Here is a 23,897-nt window from a genome sequence, read left to right on the forward strand (position 1 = left end):
ATTTCTTGCTATGTGTATTTTTTTGCTGCTGTATGTTTTGCCTCTCTTTTTGACTTTGGCATATCCTTGTGTGAGTCATACAGTTTTAGGTTCTCAAGAACGTCATAACCTGAATAAACTATTACCTCATGTAGGTGATTGTCGTAACCTTCAAATGCTCAGTTGATAATTTTATAATATATAACAATAATTTTACACATATAGTTCAAATGATCACACCGAAAAACCCTGATGATGTCATCAGGGTTATCTGGGCTTGGGCTGGAGAGCTCTAATGACCAAATCTAAGGACTCAAACTAACTTTAAGTGCAATACAAGATCACTGGAGTACCCCTTTAAGTATTCAGAAAAGTAGTATTTCCCCTAACAGACTACATTTAAAACTGTTCAGAAAGTTTATTTCTGACGGTGGGCAGAAAAAAAAAAACATGGTAGAAAAGTGGCTTACCTTCCATTAAATCATGGAAGTGTACCCCTCCCTATTTTAGTGGTTGTCTGATGTCAACCTCTTTCTCAAAAGTCAATACTCAATTGATGAGAAAAGAGTTGATTTCCAAGGAGAGCCAGTCTCCTTGTTCATGCAGCGGCCACTAATGATTTTCCAGTACAGTTGCTAGATAAGTAAAATGATCAGCCATCATCACTGTTAGTAGCTTATCATCACTCATACCCTCTATATGCAGTATACAGATATATCTCCATGGTGGAAGGTGAATGTCCAGTCTACAACAGTCGAGATGACACTGAAATCGCACAAAAAGCAGCAGCAGTACAAAGGGAGGTACAGTAATTTGACTCAGCTTTTTGCAAACGTATACTCGATAGAGACTGGAGATTCACAGGACACCCAGGTCATTCTAACACAAACATACTCACACACTGCCGACCCACGTCGTTCCAACAGATATAACCAGCCAATCAACTACGACCACAAACGTATCGACCCAGAACTGAATTACTTGTATTCATTCAGACACAAAAAGCGCTCTACTTTGCTGTTTCTTCAACCAGGACCCAGACCAGAGAATGACATGACAACATCATTGTACATGTCAGTGTGATGTTTTTGTTTTCATGACCGTGTGATGAATTGGCACAAACATTCTTTCAGTAAGGCAGATAATAGTCAGCGAAAGGTTTAAGGCCACTGTTGGAGAAACAGCATACTATGTAAAGTAGGTCTGAAACACGTCATTGTTCTAAATGCAAGGGAGACACAGGTGCGAAGGGAGGGGTTTAGCAATGCTTTTTGCTCCTCTATGCGTTACTCTAGTCCTGGCAGAAGCACAAGAAAGCAGAGACAGGCTGATGACAAGGGGGGTGGGGTCAGACATCTTACCTCGAAGTCCAGCTCAGAGTACCGTACTCTTTTCCTCTGAAAGAGGAGGGGGGCAGGGGGAGAGAAGAAAGCATCAATGACCACCCCTAGACCACTACTGAACTTTTGACCCGCTCTATCTCAGTCTCTCTCTCAGAGCCATTGTTCAGTAACAAGTAGAGGGCTAATGTGCACTGGCTGCCCAACATGATACAGATATTCTTGCAAAATGTCAAAGCAAAAAGCAAATTATTCAGTCTATTTCAATGTAATGAGATTAGTGAAGCAGAATAACCCAGAATTAGAATGAAATAATAATTTCTCGGCTCACATAGTCTCAAATACAATCATTGCAACTCCAGCATAAATCATCCTCCTTGCTATTTTTGGGTAATTTGTTGGAGACATTCTGATTAAAAGAGCTGCAACAAACATATGAGAAATGGTTTTCATCCTGTAATCTTGTTTGGACCCCACCGCTCTCCTCTTAAGTGCCTCCGAAGCTACAGAGAGTGGCACACGAGCCACCAATTTAACAGCTGCAGACATTTCCAGCTCATCTGGCCCTGACATTGCATTGCATTACATTCCATCTCTGACTTCCTATCTGGCTCTCGCTGTCTGCCAGATTTGCATTTGGCAGGGAGAGGAGCTGCTCTCCACAGTTAGTTAAAAGCTGTATTCATTCTTCGTAAGGGCAGAGTTGCTGATCTGATGCTACGGCAGCCAAGGTTTTAAAAAGTAAAGGAATGCAAACAGATCGAGAGTTAAGTTTCTCTCTCAGATGTCATCTTCACTTTGTGAATTCACCCATCAGTGCTTATAAAACACAGGGCAATTACCATCCCTGTACACAGAAATCCTTACCTTAAACAGAGAAATTCCGTGATTGAGTTTGCTTTGTAATGTGGAAGACATGCCACATGCATATACGTGTGCAGTATATTGCATGTTTTGATGGGGACACACATAAAGCAGTCATTAACTCGCTCATTCAAAATTCATAAGGAATCCCTTGCTCCTGTGAGTTGATGGCATGATGATCCTAAAGAAATACCCAGCCACATACACACTTGTTTTTCATTAGTTTGCATACATGTATCAAATAGAGGACAGTGTATGATAATCTGACCTCTATAGCCGACAGTTTGTTGGAGGAAAATACCAATTTATACTTCAGTACTCCCTCTACTGGTTTCTGCAGCGCAAATTGGGTAAAATGCCCTGAGAACCTTTTTTCACGCTTTGACTAGATCAGTTAGAGTTAAAATTTACAAGCCTTTAACTAAAAGTCAACAGTGAAATGAACACTGAGTGCATTTGCGTGATCCCTCCATTACACGTCACCATGTTTGAATTGGAGAGTAAAAGTCTGCTGTGATTTAATCTTGAGAGGCACGCTCTGATATCCATCTCCAAATCAAGCATATTCAAACAGGGTAAAAATTATAGCAGTAAATTACATCCTGCAGGTTTCTCTGCAGATTTTTTTTTTTTTTTTTGGTATTCATGAGTGCACTCGTAGCTCTTATGACAGTGATTTTTTATAAGTTTTAATGACTCGTCCTTAACGTCCTCAGCCCTAAATGAAGCATCTGCAGTTTTCAGTGAAAGTGTTGTTTCCATCTCTTTAATCAACCTTATGAGTCAGCAAGATGCCAAAGTGTGTTCATGTGTGTGTGTTTGTGTGTGTGTCTGTGTGTGTGTGTGTGTGTGTGTTCGTGTGTATAAATTTATGCGTCCATGTTTTTGTGTGCTTGTTTTTGTGTGTATGTCAATGTGTTTGTGTGTGTAAAATTAAGGTGGGCTGACAGACATTCACCAGGGGTATTTCCTCTGATCCAGTCTGTCTCAGTCCATCTGCTATGCCACCTTGTATGGTTAGGAGGGGGTCTCACACAAACAGAACACACACACTACACACACACAAACACACACACACACACACGCACAGAGTAAACTAGAAAAAAACGTTTGTCATTATGTGAATAACTCATTTTAACACTCATTGTCTCAGTTGGCAGCAATGAATACTACTCAGCTGAAAATCATTGCAGTTGTTATAGCAGAATTCTAAGGGACACAACTGTGCTATTATGATAGCATGTCAGGCACATTGTTGATGTGAAACTGCTGGACTCATGTAACCGTATGTATGTAAGCCATACAAACTGACCTCTACTTCTTTTTTGTCGCCATTGATACATGACACAAGTTATTTAGTCTACGCTAGAATATTACAGTCTATTTTTTTCCAACTTAAAAAGAGTAGTAGTTTTATTTTTACAGAATGAAAATTAGTTTGAATTAATAGCTAATTAAAATTACTGGCATTGAATACAAATCGAATTATTATGATATTTTTGGTAAGATACTGGAAAATGTTTAAAATCCTCACATACACAGAATGCCACATTAAATAACTCAACCTTTTCCTTCCACTTGCTCACTTTCTCTTATTTCTATCAATTCCCCACTGTAACTTCACTTACATAGCCACACCAGCACCACATCCATAACTTTAACCCATGAGCTTAGGTGAAAGGTGGATATAGTGAGGAAGCTCCACCCCCACTGGGAACCTTTCCTTCCCTCATCCCTCAACCTCTCACCCACCTCCAGGGATCCTGCTGAGAGGCTGGTGTTGGCGTTGGTGCTGCCCAGGTTGCGTGGCAGGGTCCTGGTTCTCTCCACTGTACTTCCCCCCGTCAGAATCTGTCGGACCGACGGCCTCTGGCCGGGCTTCAGCTGCAGGGAATGCCCGTGGGAGTGCATGTGTCCTCCGTGGGAGTGTACAAGACCACCCTGAGCCATCATGTGGCCGTGCCCGTGGGGCATGGTTTTGATCGTCCCATAGGAGCGGTTGAGGTTCATGGTGATGTTCATGTCGCCCACACTGGACGGCACAAAATCTGCCGGGTAGGCCTCGCTCTCAGCTGGGTGGAGGGTCAGGGGGGAGGGAGGCGGGGGGAAGGGAGGATCCTCCACTGCAATGTTGAGAGGCTTGTCCTCGCCCCCCAGTCCCAGGCCTCCTTGGGAGGAGGGCGCTGGAGGTTTGAGACTGACCGTCCTACGAGGTAAGACCATGTAGTCTCCCTCCCCTCCTCCACCACTTCCTCCCCCTCCTCCTGCACTTCCTCCGCTTCCGGCACTTCCATCCTGGGAATTGTTGGAGGAAGCGGGCGGCCGCGCCCAGCCCAGGCCACTCTCGGTGCACAGGTAGATTGGAGCGCCGCTGCGCTGCTGCCCCTGCTGTCTCTGCTGATCCACATTCACCTCCTTCTTTAGGGGCGTCTCACTCAGCTCATTGAGGCCTCCTAGGGGTGGAACCTTTGGGAAAAACAAAGTGCGCATCAAACACTGAAGCGAGACAGTAAAGGAAAGATAACCTCTAATCTTATAAATTTTTGAAAGAAAAATTGAGCAGAGCACTACATTGATCATCCTGTTTGTCAGTGTAAACTTCAGTCTCGTACCTGTACAATGAGGTTTGGAGGGGGAATGTTCCCAGGGAGGGAACTGAAGTTGACTCCAACTCCCCCTTCCTGATGGGCTGCCAGCTTGGGATCGTCCTCGTCATCCAATGAGATGCGGGAAAGGGTCCCAGTGATGGTGGCTGGGTTACAGGTGTTGACCTCCTTGAAAATGACTGGAGGGAGTTGCGGGGAGAGAGGGGAAGCCGTGGAATCAGAGAGAGAAAGCCGGGGATAGGCATGAGACACAGGAGTTAAGGTAGTTTGTGAAAGTGAAAGAAGCAGAGATGAAGAGTTTATGGTGGGGGTAAAAGAAGGGGCAAAAACAATATTTGGAATGAAAAAAAAAGGAATGGATATTTAGAGAGGCAGGCAAAACACTGTTATTGAAGTTTGTTGGCAGCTGTGATGCAGCTGTGAGAGATGACATCTCCAAAGAAAAGTTTCACCTCTCATTTTGGGCTTGTATGGTTGACTGTAACTAAGATGAATTTTGTCTCTGACACTTTGACCTTAAGTCTTGCTCCATCTCAAGATCTGCTGGTCTGCCAGGATTTTTATTAGCTTGGAGAAAGAGACCCTTGGTGCAAAGTGCTGTGTGCTTCAAATGAAATGGAGCCATATTCCCTCGCTGCTAAATCCTGTCCCATATCTCGCCCACCAGCTTATCACTCCCAGATCATTGGGAGGCTGTGTGTATGTGCTTTAATACATGTGTATCAATGTATATTTCTATCTGAGGGCCTGAATTTATTTGGTAATATGATAAATAAAGCAGAACATTAAACTACTTACAGTGGTTTTGGGTTAGCTTTCATGAATGTTGTTCAGAAAAACAGACGCTGTACGATTCTAGAAAAGCTACTCCCAAATTAGCTATGACATGCTGATGAGACACGATGTTTGATCACGACTAACATCAATCTATCATCACAATCAAACACAAATCAAACCATCTGGAAGATCATGCTAGATATCATGCTCATTCTGTCACCATCAGAGGAAAGAATACTTACTCTGCGGCCCCCAAATCCAACTCTAGACCAAAGCATGTAGCACAGACCATTTTCATGTCGACTGCACTGATGTGACAAAATGTCAGGCTACGCATTTGATCCAAAATGAAGCTGGATCCTGCTGAGTCTGAGCATACCAGCAAGGACACTTGCTGAGTACAGAACTTAGCATTTTCTCTATTTTACTGTCCTGTTGGTGCAAAGTGATGTGAAAGGATTGGACATGTTCCGGGGGGAATTTGACCAGTCTGATCCCTTCGCATCTGCATCCAACAGTGGAGGCCCAGAGGATGACCCATAGACGAATGCGGCTTTTGTTTCATGTGTTGTGTTCAAAAACTCATTCTGTAGTTTCACCTACAACCCGGATTCATCTATAGGAAATTTTTGAAGTCCGGGGAAAAAACCAGGCAGTGTTAGGTAGATCAGTTATAGGTGCAAAACTTACATGGGTGTCCTCTCTCTGCAAGGGTGGAGGGGGGAAAGTGACGCCATGTTAATATTTCAAAGCACAACATAAACTATACTGTGGTTCATTTGTAGACATTTTAACACAGGCACACACAAGACCCTCGTCACCAGTGAGCGAAACAGGTCTGAACACGTTGAGGATTGTTATTATCATGCACAATTAAACACAGTCTCATCCAAACATATGTTCGCTGAGCACTTACTGGGCAGAATCAGTGTGATTGATAAGGCATAATAATTTGCGCACAACTGTGTGGAGATGTAGCACATCATCTCCTGTCATTTCATCAACATGCACAGCAGCGAGCTAAGTATGTAACAGCTCCTCATTGCCTCGCTGCAATGCTAATCCTTCGCTGGACAAAGGAAGATAAAAAAAAAAAACAAAAAATGAAGAGAGACAAAGGGAGAGAGGGAAAGAGAAATCAGGTGGAAGGGAGCGCTCACCTGTTTGACATGCCAAGTCCACATCCTTCTCAAAATCCGTCTGAGAGAGGGAGGCAGGGTAGGAAGAGAGGAAACACAATGAGTGTGTGCAAGTACATTGACTCCATTAGCAGCAGAACAGACGCGATGAGTGATTGGATCTCGAATGGTTATGCTGTATCCAATGACTCTGATGCTCTAATTTGACTCTATAGAAGAGGATGGGATCTGTTGCCATGGTGACACTTTTACAACTCAGTCAATTAGCGATGCCTTCCATGTAGATGAAGTGAAAAAAAAAAAAAAAAAAAAGTTGCCTTAGGTCATACCAAAAATGGTCAGTTTTCATTTCTCTATAGTTTATTTGTCCAAACCAAAAGGAACAGAGGACATATAGAAGACTGTGTCTGATGGCACACACTGGTGCCACTTTGTTCATAATGTGTATTGGTTCACTGCAGCAGATCCAAAGTCAGACTTTGAGAGAGACGAGCAGAGTGCTGTGGAGTTTTGCCAGGTGCGTAATGCTACTGTATGCCTCATCAGTCACCTCAGTGTCGTCTGAGTGGAAACGGGGACACAAAATTTACACAGCAACAGACTATTATCTGCGGTGCCAGTTGAAGCAAAAACTTTGCTGTCTTCTAGGCGGCCAATCTGAGAGAAAAATATATAGCCTCGTGTAAGAATACAAATGATTTTACAGTTCGTTCATTGCTGAACGCAAACATTGAAACATCAAACCCATCACCAGATTTTATATATATGTTTTTTGGGCAAAGTCAAAAATGCTTTGCTTTGACCTAGAATTCACTTGAGGAATACAAGGTGGCACTACTCCTTGGGGTACAGAAACAATCCAAAAACCCAGAAGGCGGCAGATTAAATGAAGAAGTACTGTCTCCAAAATGGCCACCACTCAAGTTTTCCTAAACTTTAGTGAGAGCAAAGCTCATTGCTATGCAGCTGTGGTCCTCCCTTCTCTCACCACAGAGCCTCCTCCCGTCCTCGGTGGGATTCACTTACAAAAGCCTTTGTTTGGATAATAAACTACAGATTTTAGACAGTTTGGGCACGCCACAGAGGCAAAGAGAAGAGGGCAGGGGGAAATGAAAAACTGAGAGAGAGAAGGAGAGACTATGTAAAGGTCTCCGAGGAGTGGAAAAGCTCTTAGTACGTAAATCACCCGCAGCAACATAGATGGATCTCTACTAAATGAGCGAATGAGGATATAAGAAAAAAACGTGCTCTCTTTCTTTTTCTCAGTCTGTCTCTCCCATCCAAATGGAATAAAAAAAAAAAAAACACCTTCATTTTAACTATTACATACTGTCCCTGCAAAAGGTCATAGGTTTTGCCAAACAGTTGTTGCTGATGGGAACACAGTCCTATTGACTGACTCCTCCAGTGAAGACTGAGCAAACACTACACAGAAATGAATGCAAAAGTTATCTGTTGCAACATTGCAAGTGGTACTGTCTATTTATACACCAGAACTATTCCAACTTAGATTTAAAGGTGCAATATGTAATATATATATTTTTTTTCGGTTGAAGGAATAGTTTGACATTTTGTTTCACGTGTTTATTCGCTCTCTTGCTGAGAGTTAGATGAAAAGATTGATACCACCCTCACGGCTGTATGCTAAAAGATTGAAGCTATCACCAGCAGTGGAAAAGGACTGGAAACAGGGGTAAACAGCTAGACTGGCTCTATCCAACAGTAGCAAAATATGCCCACCAGCACCCCTAACCTTGCTAATTAGCATGTTATATCTTATTTACTGTTTCTTAGCTGGAAGCAGTGACCTTGTAAAGTCTCCGCTTGTCCCATGTTGAAGACGAGACTCCAAAAAGTCACTTTGCCTCACCAAGAAATAGTCCAGCACATAACCTTCTTTTTGTGCAGATTAAACAAACAAGATATAACATATTAGTTGCTCTTTAGAGTATAGGCATGAGAGTAGTATTAACCATCTTGTCTTATTCTTGCCAAGAAAGAAAGCATGTGCATGTTTCAAATGTCAGATTCGTCTTTCAATATTTGTTCTTGTTTGTTGCAGAATATAAATTACAGATTGCACCTTTCTCCTTCTATGGACTTGACTATTCATAATTACTAATGACTGTGTCATTATGTTTTCTACAGGTGACATACTGGTTGGCTGCCGGCGTGGTTGTGGACGTGATTATGGTTATGAGCGTGGTTGTGGGTATTGTTCAGGATGGGTATATGCTCATGTGCGTGGTTGAGGGCGTGGGTGTAGTCTAGCCCAGCGTTGTGGTTGCCACGGAACAGACTGTGGTAACAGCCTTGCTGGGACTTCGGGTGGCATGATGACGGGAGTGGCTGCGGGTGGCCACCCGAGAGGCACGGGGATGTGCCGTAACGCAGAGGACCACACTGCTGCCCACAGTAGCTCACATTTGGACATTTCTGATGATATAAAAGAAATGAGTGGAAAACATGAAGTTGGAACTGTAGAGGATCGCACTGAGATTTCATCAGAGATTAATTAATTTTGTGAAGTCGGCTTTGATTCAGCTTTAACAAGAAGGGGTAACTACAGCTCTGCATCTTTATGATGTCTCTAAATGTCAGGGGTTTAACACTGTAATGAGATTTCCACTGAGTACAGCAAGAACACCTGAGAGGATGGTGTTCACTGTAATTATGATGCTGATATTACTGGTGGCTGCCCCACCAAATTATCCATCACAGTTAATGTTCTCGAGGGTATTTACACAACAGTTGTTCATGCACCTATGCGGCTGCTAAAACATTTCTTCAAATCCATTCATATTAGAGAGAAAAAAAATTTAAAAAAATGTAGAAATCAAGACGGTTTATGAACTGTCTTCCTCAACTGCAACAGTTGGCATAGCAACCAGCCGACACTGCGAGCTGTGTGCATGATAACAATACGTTTAACCAAAAATTAAATAAGCACAGTTTGACTGTAATGCTCCTCTCGGTTATGAAAACAGAGACAGAAATGTGACATAATGGGTTCCCTGTGCAAAATGATGGCTCCAAAGTTTAATCTTGATAACCTCTGAGGGGCGTTCAGAGGCCCATAATCGTTACCGCAAACAGGTCTGTGGGAGAAATAAAGGGGAACAGCGATGTGAGAGTCGCTCATGCTCTACTAGTAGCAGTGTGACCGTGCTGACATTGGCAAGGCAGCTCAAGTCCGTATGATTTATCACACTATTAGCCACATTTGGAACACATACAATAACCTTATAGGACCTCTGTGCTCTTCAAATAAAGATGAAGAAGTTTAAAAAGTAAATAAAAGTGCTGAAGCATCGGTTTTGATAATACTGGGAAGTCTGGTGGGTAATATTGAGTTATTGAATTACTGAAGTACAAACAAAGTGAAAGTGGAAAATGCATTCATATTAATTTTAGCAGGATACCGTGTACAAGCGGTATTTGTTGACAACTTTTTATGTCCTGTTACAGCACCTTGGGAAGTTAGTGTCAAGCTGGTGGTGAAATAGCATTTTCTGTGGGGAATGAAATTTGGAAAGCAAAATGTAAAAATGCATAATGCATCACCAGTAATGAATTTCTGTTAAGGTAAAAATGGTTAAAGAAAAAAAAAGAGAGAGAGAGAGAGTCAGGAATGAGTTTGAGCACTTCAGTAAAGGCAATCATGCTTCTTTCTACTGAGGCGGGAACTTGCGGGAAGCTCCAGCCTGGTTAATGTTAGGCCGAGGCTAATGGGTTGCAATGTGGGATGAAATGGAATGCTATTCACCATGATCTGCACCTGTCCATTCTTGCAGGAGTCTGGTGAGTTTTCGCTGTCGTCTTTACATCCCCCCATCCGACAGCGCACTGCGTCCTGCACCTGAAGGGAGGGGAATAAGGGATGGGTTGAGGGGGATGAATATAGAGTGGAAAAAGAGGGAGGGGTAAAGAACGAAGAGGGAGAGGAAAGGATGATGCAAAGGAAAGAAGTTTGCGGAGGAACTTTTACTTAAGTTAGTTTGGCAAATGTTGGAGCATAGGGAACTCACTCCTCAGACATTTTATATTCTTCATCTTTATCACTGCAATGACAGATGTTCAGTGAATACTAAATTATGTGAAAATAGCAAAGTAAACGGAAACGCCATACTCCTCACACAGTAGCTCAGCTTGTTGCTTATATAACAGTCGGTGGAGTGGTATAGAAAACACACAGCAGTACTTCAAAGTGTCCTATTTGAGCCTTGTAAGATCAGTGGCACACAATCCCAATTAAAAGCAGCAGCAGGATATATAGATGCTCTAACCTCTGGGCCTTTACAGTGTCATATTGTTTTTTCTTTATCCTCCCACATACGGCGTCTAAGCAAACACACACCAGCCCGCTGTCAAAGGACCGGCTCTTGTAACACAGCTCAAATCAAATGGATCCCTGTGCATTATGTTTCACAGCCAACTCTGAGATTCTTGCCCCGCCACCCCCACCCCCCTCCCTCTCTGGCTCTGTATTATAGATATCCTGGTTGCTTGCTGCAGAGCAACATCATTTCTCAATGTTGCCGCTGTCAAATCCCATAAGAATCTCATGCATGGAAACAAGAGTGCTTGTGTAGGAAGCGGTGCAAGCGCGAAGGAGAGCATCTTCACTCTCGCTGGGTGGTCTGCGTGTGTGTGAATGTGTGTGTGTGTGTGTGTGTGTGTGTGTGTGTGTGCAGCTACACATGGAGTGGATCTGAGTAGCATCCATGTCTGATTAATACTGCATGGGCTCTCATATTGCCTCCACTGTGTCCTTGTGCCCATTTCTCCCCTTTACGTCCATACTCATCTTCAGTGACATTTGTTCCCCTGTTCTCTTTTAGCGTAAATGTGTTTGTGCATGTGTGTGTGTGTGTGTGTGAGAGAGAGATCGAGAGAGAGAGAGAGAGAGAGAGTGTGTGTATTTGCAGCCAATGTAGCCCATTCTGGCTTCAAAGTGAAGAGCCCCTCTATGAGTCCATACCTCTCTCTCTCCACCTTCCTCTCTATTTCCTCCTCCCCTGCTATCATCCCCTGCTTCGCCTTTGAATCATGTTTTTTTCCCCCACAGATCTCTGCATGCGATTTGTCTTCCCTCTCACCCTCCCCACTTAAGTCTCTCCCACCCTTTCTCACAATATACCACCCCCCTCTCCCTTCCCTCCCTCTCCTGCTGCCTCCTAATCGCAACACCTCTACACCTCTAACATCACACATGTTCCCTCTCTCGCCTCTCCTCGACTGATCACAGCGGGCCGCCTGTGCCGCCGCGGTCCTTTCATTCTCCGCCACACTTCCATGCAGCGGGTGCTATCGAGGAGCTCTGCACGCCGGCACGTTTTCTCTGTCTTTAGTTTACTCCACATAATATCACACCGTGTTTTGCTCTCTAATGCTTCCTCATTCTGCACCCTTGTTCCCCTCCTCCCCACTCCCTCCAGCGTGGCGCTCCTCTCGTCCTGTTGTTCTACAGCGACGAAGGATTTACGCTCACTCTCTTGCAGGGGATTTTCATACATTTACAATAAATAATGCCTGGATTTACTGTACCCTGATCCCTGCTGCTTTTGTGATATTGATTTAATGCAGCTAAGCATTCGGAGCATTTAAAAATTCACTTACACTATGCAGTGCATTCAATATCGTAATGATCTCTTGAATGTAGGCAAGGCTGTGTGTGGTGCACATTTACAGTTATGGAAAACTGATGACATAGTAAATCCTTTAATGTGGCTGCTGCAATTGTGAGTAACTCCATAGCAAAAATGAATGTGCGCGTGCACGTGTCAGTGTGTGTGTAAATGTCTGTCTCAAGGGCATGAATACATGTACTGCATGTGCATAATGAGTTTAAAATTCAGCATCCCTGGGGCACCGCAAAGCCTGTGGCAAATAGACACAGGGGGGTTTTAGTTAGGGACTTATCATCTTATTCCATACAGCATCTTAGTAAGCTCCTTAAAGCAGCCTTGGATCAGACGGACAATACTGCACTGTCATACTGCATTATGAAGAAGGAGCGCCGCAACATAGGACATAAATACTGTGCTAATCCTTCTCAAGTCTGATCCGCCCCGTGTTCTGCCATGACTTCAAACTGACCCGGAAACTGATTTGACGTTTGTGAACATGAATCCCACCTGTCGAAGTGGGCGAGTGTTGCTGGGGTCAGTGTGCGGTGCAGAGTTTGAGACGTGTACATTCTGCATGTCTGGGATTGGTTAACAGAGGGAGGAAGCTGGACTCACCTCGCGGCGCATCGCGCAGTGGACGGTGATGATGACAAAACCTTGGACAGAGTCAAAGACGGCAAAAAGAACCTAGAGACAAGAAAAATCTGTTAGCTTCATTATTACAGTGGTTCAAAATGTTTTTGAAACTATGGCAATCCCTTGTTGTGATTTATGTTTTCTACATATCCCACCCACCATGTGTCTACACACATCAAGTGGGAGTCAAAAAAGAAGTAAGCACTTTGATGTTATGATGCTGAATATTTAAATTAAACTAAACAGCTGATAATTAGTTAAATGTTTTGCTTTTGTTCTCTTCAGGTATAAAAAAAAGTATATATCCACTGTTTTCAGGGACAAAAAGATGCACACATGAGATTATGAATTGATTTTGTTTGGCATTTTCATCCCCTACATGTGCTCAGTGTTGGCTGAAGAGTGCTGTTTCATCTCAACATGTTTATTGTAGTTACTTTGCACGATTTCCACATCAGACAGTTTTTTTCCATTCCATTCCATTCCAGTGTGGGATGGCAAACCTCTCCTCTCCGTGAGAAGCCACACGTTTACAGCTGTAACATACACTGTATTTTAAGTTCGATCGTCTCAAACTGTGCTGAGGGCTGAGAGGTATCAGCATTTCTTTCAGCTTGGTTTTTCAGAGACAGTCATTATTTCTGACTTCTGTGCATCTGGATAGCAACCAGAAAGTGTGTTATGTTACCGTGACAATCATCAGCAACCATGAGCTGCTGCCACCATTATTTAAACATTTTACTGTTTTTTTCTTCCAGTTTTTTTACATTTGAAAATATAAGACCTCAGTTTATATAAAATATTTTTTGATGTGGGAAAAACTATTGTACTATTCTATCCTGTGTTACTGCAATACTGTACTGAAATGACTCAGTAATCATTGGAGAAACACTCATCTGGGAATGAAATGAGTCAGCTGAATCATGTTTATTCATATTAAATCACCACAGACGTTCATTCTTTCATTCATAGACTGTATTTCTACAGAGGGAATTACACAGACGGTTGTTCTTTGTTTAATCCTATTCTAATGTTTATTCTATTTTTCCTACAGCCTATATCTGATGTAAGTCAAAACACCGGCGCTGAGTGGTTTCCTATGTCAGCCTATATTTTGACAATGCTTTAGTATGCATCCTTATCGTATCCCTGAGCACCAATGAGCATTAACTCTCCCGCTGGTGTGTGCTGAACTTTCTGATCCCTCACAATGTAACATTTTAACGCAGCTTTTCCATGGCGCGTGTTTGCGAGTTACGATATGTGAGCATCTGCTGGTGTTGTGAGACAGCTCACCTGGAAGAGCGTGGATCGCCGGTCGGTTATGGCCAGCACTGCTGACATCCAGGTTAATGCTAACAGTGGAAGAACCACACAGGAGCTCCACAGAGAGGCCCTGTCAGAGAAGAAGAAGGAGACGGGGAGGGGAGGGGGAGAGGAGAGAAGGAGAAGGAACAAGGGGTTCAGTCTCAAACCAGACAGGCCAGCTCTGATGAGTCACATAACTCCACTTCACACGGACAAACACACACACACACTCACACATCAGTCATAGGTTCAGTGGTGGGCGATCTGCAGCTGATTGGCACACTGAGGTTTGAGACTTAATATTCTAACTGAGAAGTGGAAGATGATGATGTGTAATCATGTAGATAGTTACAAGACAATTGCTCACAATTACATGGTTGATGCACACAAAGTGTCATGCTGGCGGGCTGTGAGACGATAGGCAGAGACCCAAAAAAGAGAGGGAACGACAGGCCATTGACAAGTACTGACACGGGGGGCTTCTGAGGAATAAGTGTGTGTGTGTGTGTGTGTGTGTGTGTGTGCAAGTGTGTCTGTGACTCTGTGGAGTCAGACACCAATTTAAAATGTTCATGCTGTTTGAGCACATATTCATGGTTTTATAACCGTCAGTGTGACAGACAGACAGTTGTGTGTAGCTACCCTGAGAAATGTGCAGGTCCCTGTGGAGGTGCACGGCCAAAGGAGGTGAATAAAAGAGTATAAAGAGCAATGAAGCCAAAGCTGCACTGTTGTCTCATTAATGTGTAAAGTTTCCGGCTGTTGTGGACTGTGATGTTAACCACACAATATGTTTCAGTACCAGTAACAGGAGCAACCTGCATGTCTAACACTGCAGGCAAACCTCATTGTACATAAAGTGTTTTTTAATGGGTAGTTATATTTCAAAGAGCTGCAAAGTCAATTGGGAGAAAAGAAATGTGTGGAAAGCTTGGAACTGCTTCATCACAATTTTCAAATGATTTCCAAAGTCATAGTCTTTAAAACTGTATGAGGATGCGAAGGTACAAACAAACCAGGCTGACTGTATAGTAATGCAGCACAGAATAAGTTCCTATATTGAAATGCGACTCCTGTGAATAATGCAGAAATAACAGATCACAGACAGTTTGATTATGGCTTTACACTGAGGATTTCTGTAAGTAGATTATTTGAAGGACCTTCTGACTGAACAGTGTCCTGCAAGCAGCAGGAAAAGGTCCAGTAATGTGAATACAAATGACCACATCTATTAACAGACTCTATCTGTATTCAGCAAATACATAGGCACATCTGAGATCAGCAAAGTTTATTAAAAAGAAAAAAAAAAGTCAGTGATGGCCCCATGTATTCCCAGTGACAACAAAAAAATCAACAAAGGCAATCTCAGCCCATTACAGCAACACAACAAAGACCAGAGCCTCTGCTTTTCCAAAATAAACCCTGAGTCATAATGAGAGATTTGTACAGGTTCACAGTTAAATGTGCACAGGATCGTTTGCAACAGTAAAATAGGAGGAAGATCTTTGATTAAGAGACTGGTCGCAGTGGCTGCACTGAATATGAAACCATGACAACAAACCTCTTACTAAGAAAACTATGTCTTAAAAAAACTAAGTGTGGATTTTTTCTTGTTATACCAGAGAGGTATCTTTTCAATTGTCTTCACCCAATTGGAGAAAGACAGATTTTGAGATATTTTCAGTTCAGACAGTAGTGTGCTGTACAGCGCCTCTAGAAATAGGGTGTGGGAAATATAAATATACCTGCCTTACATCTACCTCTGTGTGTTCAGTGTGTTTTCAGCAAGAGTTGTCAGGATACCTTATGTTATTTTACTAAACGATATCTTATAGCAACATATTGTATGTCAGAGACTTTTGTTGCTGTTGTTATATAATGGTTTTTAAGAAAAAAAAGTGAATAATAGTTCAGGAGAGCTAATATCCATCAGCGTTTCCAGGAAACTATATAAGGAAACTATAATATTCTAGTTTGTACACTGAGGCCAAGCTATCCTGACTTTTAGTCCCTAACATGGGACCAAAACTCCCACAAACTAAAAAAAAATTAAGTAGCACTTTCCAAAATGCAATTTTCTTAGACTTCACGAAGCTCCTCCAGAGGTACAGAAGACATTACACAGCTGTTTTCACAAACTGTAACATTCTTCCTGACAAGTAAATTGACTTGTAAAGTTGGTGGAATGCTGCTTTACAAAACATCAGCACTTAGACACATTAGCAAAATACTCAATATTTAAATGCCTAATAGTTAACTTAAATACTTAAATATATGCAGCTACAGCATGTGATGTCCCTTTGTCACTTTTTTCTCATCCCATTATTGAGCTCCATTTGACATTTGATGTGTTACTGTTTGAGGTAGTTAACTTAATATGAAAGCCTGAAAGTGTAGACATTTACAGTAATGTGTTCCACAACAACACAGTTTGCCTAATTGAGACACCTCCTGACATTGTGCTGCACTGATGCGCTCAGCCTCCACAACGCTGCGCTATATACAAGTTAAAACAAACTCTAACAGAGCTTCACAAATACTGTTTGACGCAGGTCAGGTTTGCTCTGTACGACCTGAGCAAAATCCGCTTTGGATCAAAACTTGCTCTCTTTAAACAGTGGCGGCTTGCAGTTCAGGTGTTTTTCCCTTCATTGGTTTGTTTTCTTTTTATCCACACAAGTCTGAATGTCATCCTGCATCATTACCGACAGCCAGAGATTAAAAGGATGGAGGGAAGAGAGAGAGGAAGATGGAGAGAGGCTGATGGAGAGGAAGAGATAGGCAGAGAGCGAGTGGGGAGATAGAAAGATGAAGATGGACTAACATGGCGCTGCTGGCAGTCGAGCTGGACAGAGCGGTGCTCGAGATCACGCCACACTTGGAGCATTTCAGGAGCAGTCGGCTACGCGCCTCCGCTGGGACACTTTAGGACATGTGCGCACACACACACACACACACACACATACACAAAACCATGTGGAGAGGAAGGGGGTGGGGGGGGGGGGGGGGGGGGGGGGGGTTGTTGGTTCCGGTGATGACAACAGATGAGTGTGCAGGTGTCAAGAGTTGCAAAAGAACCAAAAGGAAAGAAAAACAACAGAGAGAGAGAGAGAAAGTGGACACAACAAAGAGAGGAAGGGGAAAAGAAAAAAGGGGGAGGGGGAGGGGGGAGAAAAGAAAGACAGGCAAATTAAAACCAGATCATAAAAAAGTAGCAGCAATGAAAAACATTCAGAATACAAAGATTGATTCAGAGAACGTGAGACGGACACTGTAATGTTACAGCAGAGGCATGTGGATTAACAGATTACAATGACACAGACAGGAAATACATACAAGTATCTTCTTCCACTGCCAGTGTGTATGCAGGTGTGTGTGTGTGTGAGAGAGCTATTTATCTGTACATGTGACTGTGAACAATGAAGCTTGACTGGGGTGTGTGAGGAGAAAAAGACTCCGGTTGGTTGTTTACTTACAGTTGACTACTCAGATGGAGAGAAACAGTGTGTGTATGTGTGTGTGTGTGTGTGTGTTTGTGTGTGTATATATATATATATATAAATATACATATATATATATATATATATATATATATATATATTGCGAGTGGAGAATGATGGGGCCATGCACAGCTATGCTACATTAGTGTCCCATCACAGCTCATTGCCTTAGTGCCAGCCACATCCCCACGGCTTCATAAGGAAATACATTATGCTAATGACAGCCTGTCCTGTTAGCAACACGACCAACTACTGCGTGCGGGCGCTTAGATATGCGTGAGTGTGTGTGTGTGTGTGTGTGTGTGTGTTTCCATCTATGCATACACTTCTGAGAACCTGAGAGGAAATGTGCTTAATACCTGGATAACACCAAAGATCTTTCCTGTAACAAAGAAGGGCACACCTGCTGTGTGTGTGTGTGTATGTGTGGGTGTGTGGGTGTGTTTGTACACATTAGCTGGTCTAATCTCAGTTGCATTACCGGGCAACAAAAGCCAATCAACCCGCAGCCAATCTGTACTGTTAACCCTTGCAGCTATACACAAATGATCAATTTCAATTTGTGCAAGAGACAGACATTGGAGGAAATATAATGAGAGAGAGAGAGAGAAAACATGTGAAAGATAGAGAGAGAGAAAACAATGGAATGAACAGGTATGGAAATGAAAACATGGATTTGGCTGCGAGAGCTGAGGAAATCTCCACATTCAGGATTAGTGAAGATGATGAACTGCCAGCTGCTTTAACAGAGGTGATGGTGCAGGTGGGTGCATATGCATGCATGTCGTTGATGTATGCATACATCATGCGTGTGCATGTTTGTCTGGATTGCATTGGATTTCAATAGTGCATAAATTGTGATCCACATAATCCCAGTGTTTACAGTATATAATTAGGTTTCCATCTGCCATTGATTTTGTCATCAACAGTATTCATGTATGTCACATAAAACTGAGAAAATTAGACGGGAACCATATGTATGTGGAAGTGATAGTGAAATGCTGATAGATTTCACAGAGCAACGGAACATAACAGATGCCTTGTCATTTTGTTGCCAAATTGGATCAAATTTTTTTTGTACGTTGTTTTTACTGGAGGCACAGGTGTACAAGTAGGTGTGTGTGCAGAGACCCTTGAAAGCAGTTTGAGTCAGTTGCCATGTCCCCGCTGAGTTTGTGTCTGACAGAGGGTAAAATTTAACTAATGCAGCAAATTTTTGTCAGTTGTGTGTGCATGTTTTGCGGGAGTGCGCTTTAATGCTTTTTTGTGTGTGAGGTGCAGAGGGTTTAGGAAGTGAACTTACCCCGCTCGCTGCTTTTTAGACTTGTCTGAGATGCCGTCTCGAGACATGAGCTTGTTAAACACCACAATCCCAATGAGCATATTCACCTGAGAGAGACAGAGAGGAGAGTTAGATAAGGACTGCTGTAATAGATGGGTTGCCAGCAGGGATTCGAGTCGTGCACAGTAACAGCTTTTTCCATATTTCTTCCTCAATGTTTCAGCGGATTGAAGATGACTTTTTAATTGTCCCACGTACCAGCGACTGAAAGCGACAGTGCTTTAGCTGTCAGGGCTCCCAGGCTGACTTGATGTTTAACTCATCTCCATGAAGTTTTACTCACAGTGAATGGTACAACTATAATGCTTGTCATATTGAAGGAGCTAAAATGTCTAAAGACAAAATTGGACATAATTCCTTAACACTTCATGTGGAGGCATTCCAACACTGTACACATATTTGTAAAGTCCCTTTCACTGTGCTTTTACTAAACCGACATTGTCAGGACATATAATAGCATTTTTATTTATTCAATCATTATTCCTTTTACAGAGTTGACTCAATCTAACCAGATGATATTGCTATGATTGAACTTTCCTTTTATAAAGATTTGTACTCAGAACTGTGTAACTTTGTTACGTTAATGAAGCTGGTGTTGAAGTTGCATGCACAGGAACAGAGACATGAATCCTTCATGGTGAAATCAAAATTTTAGAAAATGGTTGAAATCCTCTTGGTTACCAACAAAAGCCAGATTAACACACTCAATTAGACTAACATGCAACTTTACACTTGGCCAGTTACTCATAAATAGTATGATCAAGAAATATTTCTCCTCTTTAGATTCAACAATCCTGATAAAAAGCATACATGAGACCATATACTGTAGGTAGGTGCTCCTGACCACTTGTGTATCCTTGAGGCCTCACAAACATACTGAATTTTCATCCTCATAAAACAACTGAAAAGTAATAAAAAAAAAAAAAAGTATATATGTATCATACAAAAATATTTTTCATTATACTTTTTTGTTCTGTTTTTGTTTGTTTATGCCCGTGTTTGTTTGCTAACGGTCTTTTTCTTCACTGCCTTTTCTGGCGCAGTGCTACATTTCTTGGCATTTTATCACTACCTGTGGATCAGAGAAATAGCTTGGAACAAATGGCAGAAGAGTGTATCGCCTCATCTGCCTGCTCACGTCTGCATGATATAAAGAAAACGGGGACCCGCAGGGTACCTTCAACATGTGTGAATTTTAGCAAATTCAAACACCTCACTCTCATCACATCATTGGGTTTCCCTCTGACAGCCATACATAACTGTGACATGGACGAATGTTAGATGCTGGTCCTAGATTAGTTTCTCTTAAATCTGCTTTTAGGTAAGTGCTGTACTTAATACAAAACATTATTATCACTGTAAGCAGTGACATTTCCATTTGTGGTACCTTAAAAAAAACAAAAAAAACAAAACACTCGTTGTTTCTCATCCCGGCTTCTCTTACTAATGAAAAGCCCATAGCCAAACTCACCAAACATCTGGCAATAGTGACCCAGTGATACAGATTCTATTAGACACACAGACACACACACACTCACAGATCTGAGCCAAGGCTTGCCACGTGTAGACCTCTTCTACCCTGAAATCCGGCCCATCTGGGAGATTTTCTCTGCTGGCAACATTTTCTTTATAATCCTGATTTCCAACATTCCCTCCCGCTATTTCCTCCTCCCTCTAAAGGTTTCTCTGCAGTGTCTGTTTAATCATTCATCTGCTTGTGTTCTTTTGATTTTCAGCGATGAGGTGCATAAGCAGCGGATGACATTCACACTATGGTGCATACCTGTACTGTGTATGCATTGCATTCCTCTCCCTATCAAGGTCCTAAACTGAACGTCTGCTGGGATTCCTCCCCTCATCTGTCACCAACAGCAGCTTCTGGCTAGGCAGGAACATCTTATTCTACACACAGCCGCTATAATTCCTGAGGAAAGAGCTGAGTGGTTGAGCAGTTCAGGTCTGACTTTCATGTGGTCAGTTGAATTTCCAGCTTTTGCAGCTTTTGCAGAAGCTGGACTTTTTTCACTTGAAACCTTATTTCTTTGCTGCATCGGCGGTATATGGTACATCTGGCAGCTTAAAAATCTCTCTCTCTCTCTGATCCTTTTTCCCTCTCCTGCGTGTTGCTGCTGACAACCACCTATGATGTGCCAGATTGCGAGAGCACTATTGTCATGCCAGTCATGTCTGGCCGCAGCTCTGTGAGTCAGCATCGTCCCGCTCTGCTATTTGCCCAAGGCCAGGTTCATTAATTAGAGAAGAGTCCTGTGGGAAGGTCTGTGTTTCTCTGCCCGATGTCCCACTCTCATTACAGCTGTTTGTTAGAGTGGGGCCACAGCAACAACACCAGGGGCCTGGGGACCATCTCAACACAGCTGGGGTGTAGATTGTACAACGACATTGTGGAGGCAGAGATGAAGCAAAGTTGGAAACATACCAATAAACACCAGACACTGATAAACAACTTACAAGGACAGCCACCCTTTGATTTTACATGATGGCTACAACCTTTGACTTAAAGGTTTCAAATGCCTAACCTTTATTTTATCATAATAAGTTAATTTTATTACTGTAAATTTGAACATATTGCATTTCTTTAGGCAAAGCCTGTGTGTGCTTTCACACAAAACTGTGACTCTAAACATGCAGGTTTCTATGCACTGTTTTCTGACTGTGTAGCCTCCAAATAACAGTCGTATTAGAAGTCACTTTATTTTCATAATCATGAATATTCAGAACCATATAATCTTGTAATCCCTCATGTCCCAAACTGCAGCTTACAGAACCGGTCAAACTGCAGTTCTCCTGTGAGGAATTTACTCCAAAAACATGCACACCTGTGCCACTGTCTGATCCGTATGTTTCCGCTCTGACATGTACCTTATAGTGAGTGTGCAAGCACCAAGAGAAGAGAATCCTAAGACATGAACACACAAACGCAACTGCAACATCAGTGACAGCAATTACCTAACTATAGTTCAGTACCCCATCCAGACTTATTAAGCTTAGTGGTGGATATATCCACCCAGGGATTCATTTGGGAGAAATTAACTAATCCTAGAAACACACACACATACCGCAGCCCACAACAACAGATGATTAAAACACCACTGAGATGCAATCAATGCACTCAATTTCGCTGTAGGACAATGTATTTACTTGCTCATAAAATTGTGTTTTATAGCAACTGGCAAAAATAAAGGCCACATTATTATGATTGTGGTGCCCACTTATCTGAAAAGTTTTTTGTAATAAAAAAAAAAGAAAAGCCTTTAATACATTGAGTGCAGTGACTCATACTTTAAAAGTAAACATAAGAGTGAGAGATTCAGCTGCTGGGCTAGAATTCAGTCCAGCCATGTGCTGCATTGCTGGGAAGCGCTCGCCTGCTGGAATATGTTCTTGTTTTTCTGGGCTGACATTTTCAAACTCAAGGATCAAAGTGCTCAGGTCATCATTTTGTCGTGTGCACCCTGGGTATGTATGCTCACATGTGCATGTGGGAGTAAAGGGAAAGGAAAACACTCAGAGGTCAATAAGCAGCTGTTTTAATGCTCCTTGCTCGAAGCGTAACCAAGCGAAATGTTTTGCGATGTAACCGGTGACAAGGGGAGGCTGGTTCATCTGAGACTGAGGGAACTCTTGTGATGAGAGAGTACGTTGGACAGACTCACCAATACAATGACAGCAGCAGGCCCAACAAAGGCATAAAGCAGACCGCCCTCCAAGGACAACCAGCAGCTGGGAAAAAAAGAATAGAGAAGTGTTTCAGGCACAAAATACAACAAAATCACTGAACTACTGGTGTGTGAAATCTCACTTCACCACATTCACGTCTTACATTTCACTTGCTCTCAGTGCTGTAGTACTAATTAAATATCACATTTACTTGAATAGCCTTAGTGAAGGATAAAGCAGTCATTTCTATGGGTAGGTAAGTTTTCTGTAAATATTACCCACAGTCCTGAGCAAATTAATTATATATCACCTAAAACATATCCTCAAACTGTACATGGTCTTGTGAAATTTCATTTGGTGCGAAAGCTATTGAGAAGTAATGAGCTTATATGTCCTCCAGTGATGTCATCGGAACATATTGAAACCCCATTGTTTTCTTAATTGCAGCTGAACAAAGAGGAAGCAGAAGATGAAAAAAGCGCATCTCAAAAGCTGAAGTGCAGTCCTCATATTAATGAGATGTTACATAAAGAAAGAGGGGACGCGTCTGTAAGCATCTTTTAAGATCTGCTTTCCTTCAGTCAATTACACCATTAACTAGGTATGTGCTTTTCAGAACATGAAATGTCGATAATCTTGTCACCTAAATGAGACTGTTATTAGTCTAAAAGCCATATAAGAGAAGTTGTTTTCTCAGTCATTGATTGATGGAGTCCTTTGTAAGCACATAAGCTTCTTCTTAAGTTAGAATAGTTTTGGTTTTTTATGCGTGTAAGATGTCAGCGTTTTTGTTTTTGTCCCTGCTTATCACACTAGTTTGAAATGGTTGGGGCCTTAGTAGCAAGGAGCTGATATCAGATATCACAGTGCACCAATCAGAGGTCAGCAACATTTGAATCAAAAAGGTATAATTCTGTGGTTGTTACTTATGCTCATCAAAACACACCCATATAGTCCTGATGAAACAGGATTAGCCCCTTGGCAGGGGTCAGCAAGTAAGTTTGACCTAGGGCTAATTTTTTAGATGGCGGACCAGAATGAATCAAAAGCTGACTTAAGAAATAGTTTGATAAAAAATGCTGGAATTTGCTTTTTATT

General features: G+C 42.3%; 1 protein-coding gene across 2 annotated transcripts in view; it reads right to left on the reverse strand.

Annotated features, from left to right (window-relative positions):
* adgrb2 (adhesion G protein-coupled receptor B2) overlaps window positions 1–23,897 on the reverse strand; it is a 228,823-nt gene that overhangs the window by 19,445 nt on the left and 185,481 nt on the right. For both annotated transcript variants that reach the window (XM_071499909.1, XM_071499910.1), the window contains exons 22-32: window positions 22,796–22,862; window positions 19,083–19,168; window positions 14,268–14,367; window positions 12,951–13,022; window positions 10,472–10,564; window positions 8,863–9,141; window positions 6,727–6,766; window positions 6,257–6,271; window positions 4,796–4,968; window positions 3,936–4,649; window positions 1,341–1,376 (exon numbers count right to left, since the gene is read on the reverse strand). In XM_071499909.1, the coding sequence (XP_071356010.1) occupies window positions 1,341–1,376; window positions 3,936–4,649; window positions 4,796–4,968; window positions 6,257–6,271; window positions 6,727–6,766; window positions 8,863–9,141; window positions 10,472–10,564; window positions 12,951–13,022; window positions 14,268–14,367; window positions 19,083–19,168; window positions 22,796–22,862 (1,675 nt within the window). The remainder of the gene's footprint in view (window positions 1–1,340; window positions 1,377–3,935; window positions 4,650–4,795; window positions 4,969–6,256; window positions 6,272–6,726; window positions 6,767–8,862; window positions 9,142–10,471; window positions 10,565–12,950; window positions 13,023–14,267; window positions 14,368–19,082; window positions 19,169–22,795; window positions 22,863–23,897) is intronic.

The sequence above is a fragment of the Trachinotus anak genome, unplaced genomic scaffold (assembly GCF_046630095.1).
Source record: "Trachinotus anak isolate AG129_WGS33_773 ecotype Australia unplaced genomic scaffold, CSIRO_AGI_Tana_v1 ptg000016l, whole genome shotgun sequence".
In the NCBI taxonomy this organism is placed as follows: Eukaryota; Metazoa; Chordata; class Actinopteri; order Carangiformes; family Carangidae; genus Trachinotus; species Trachinotus anak.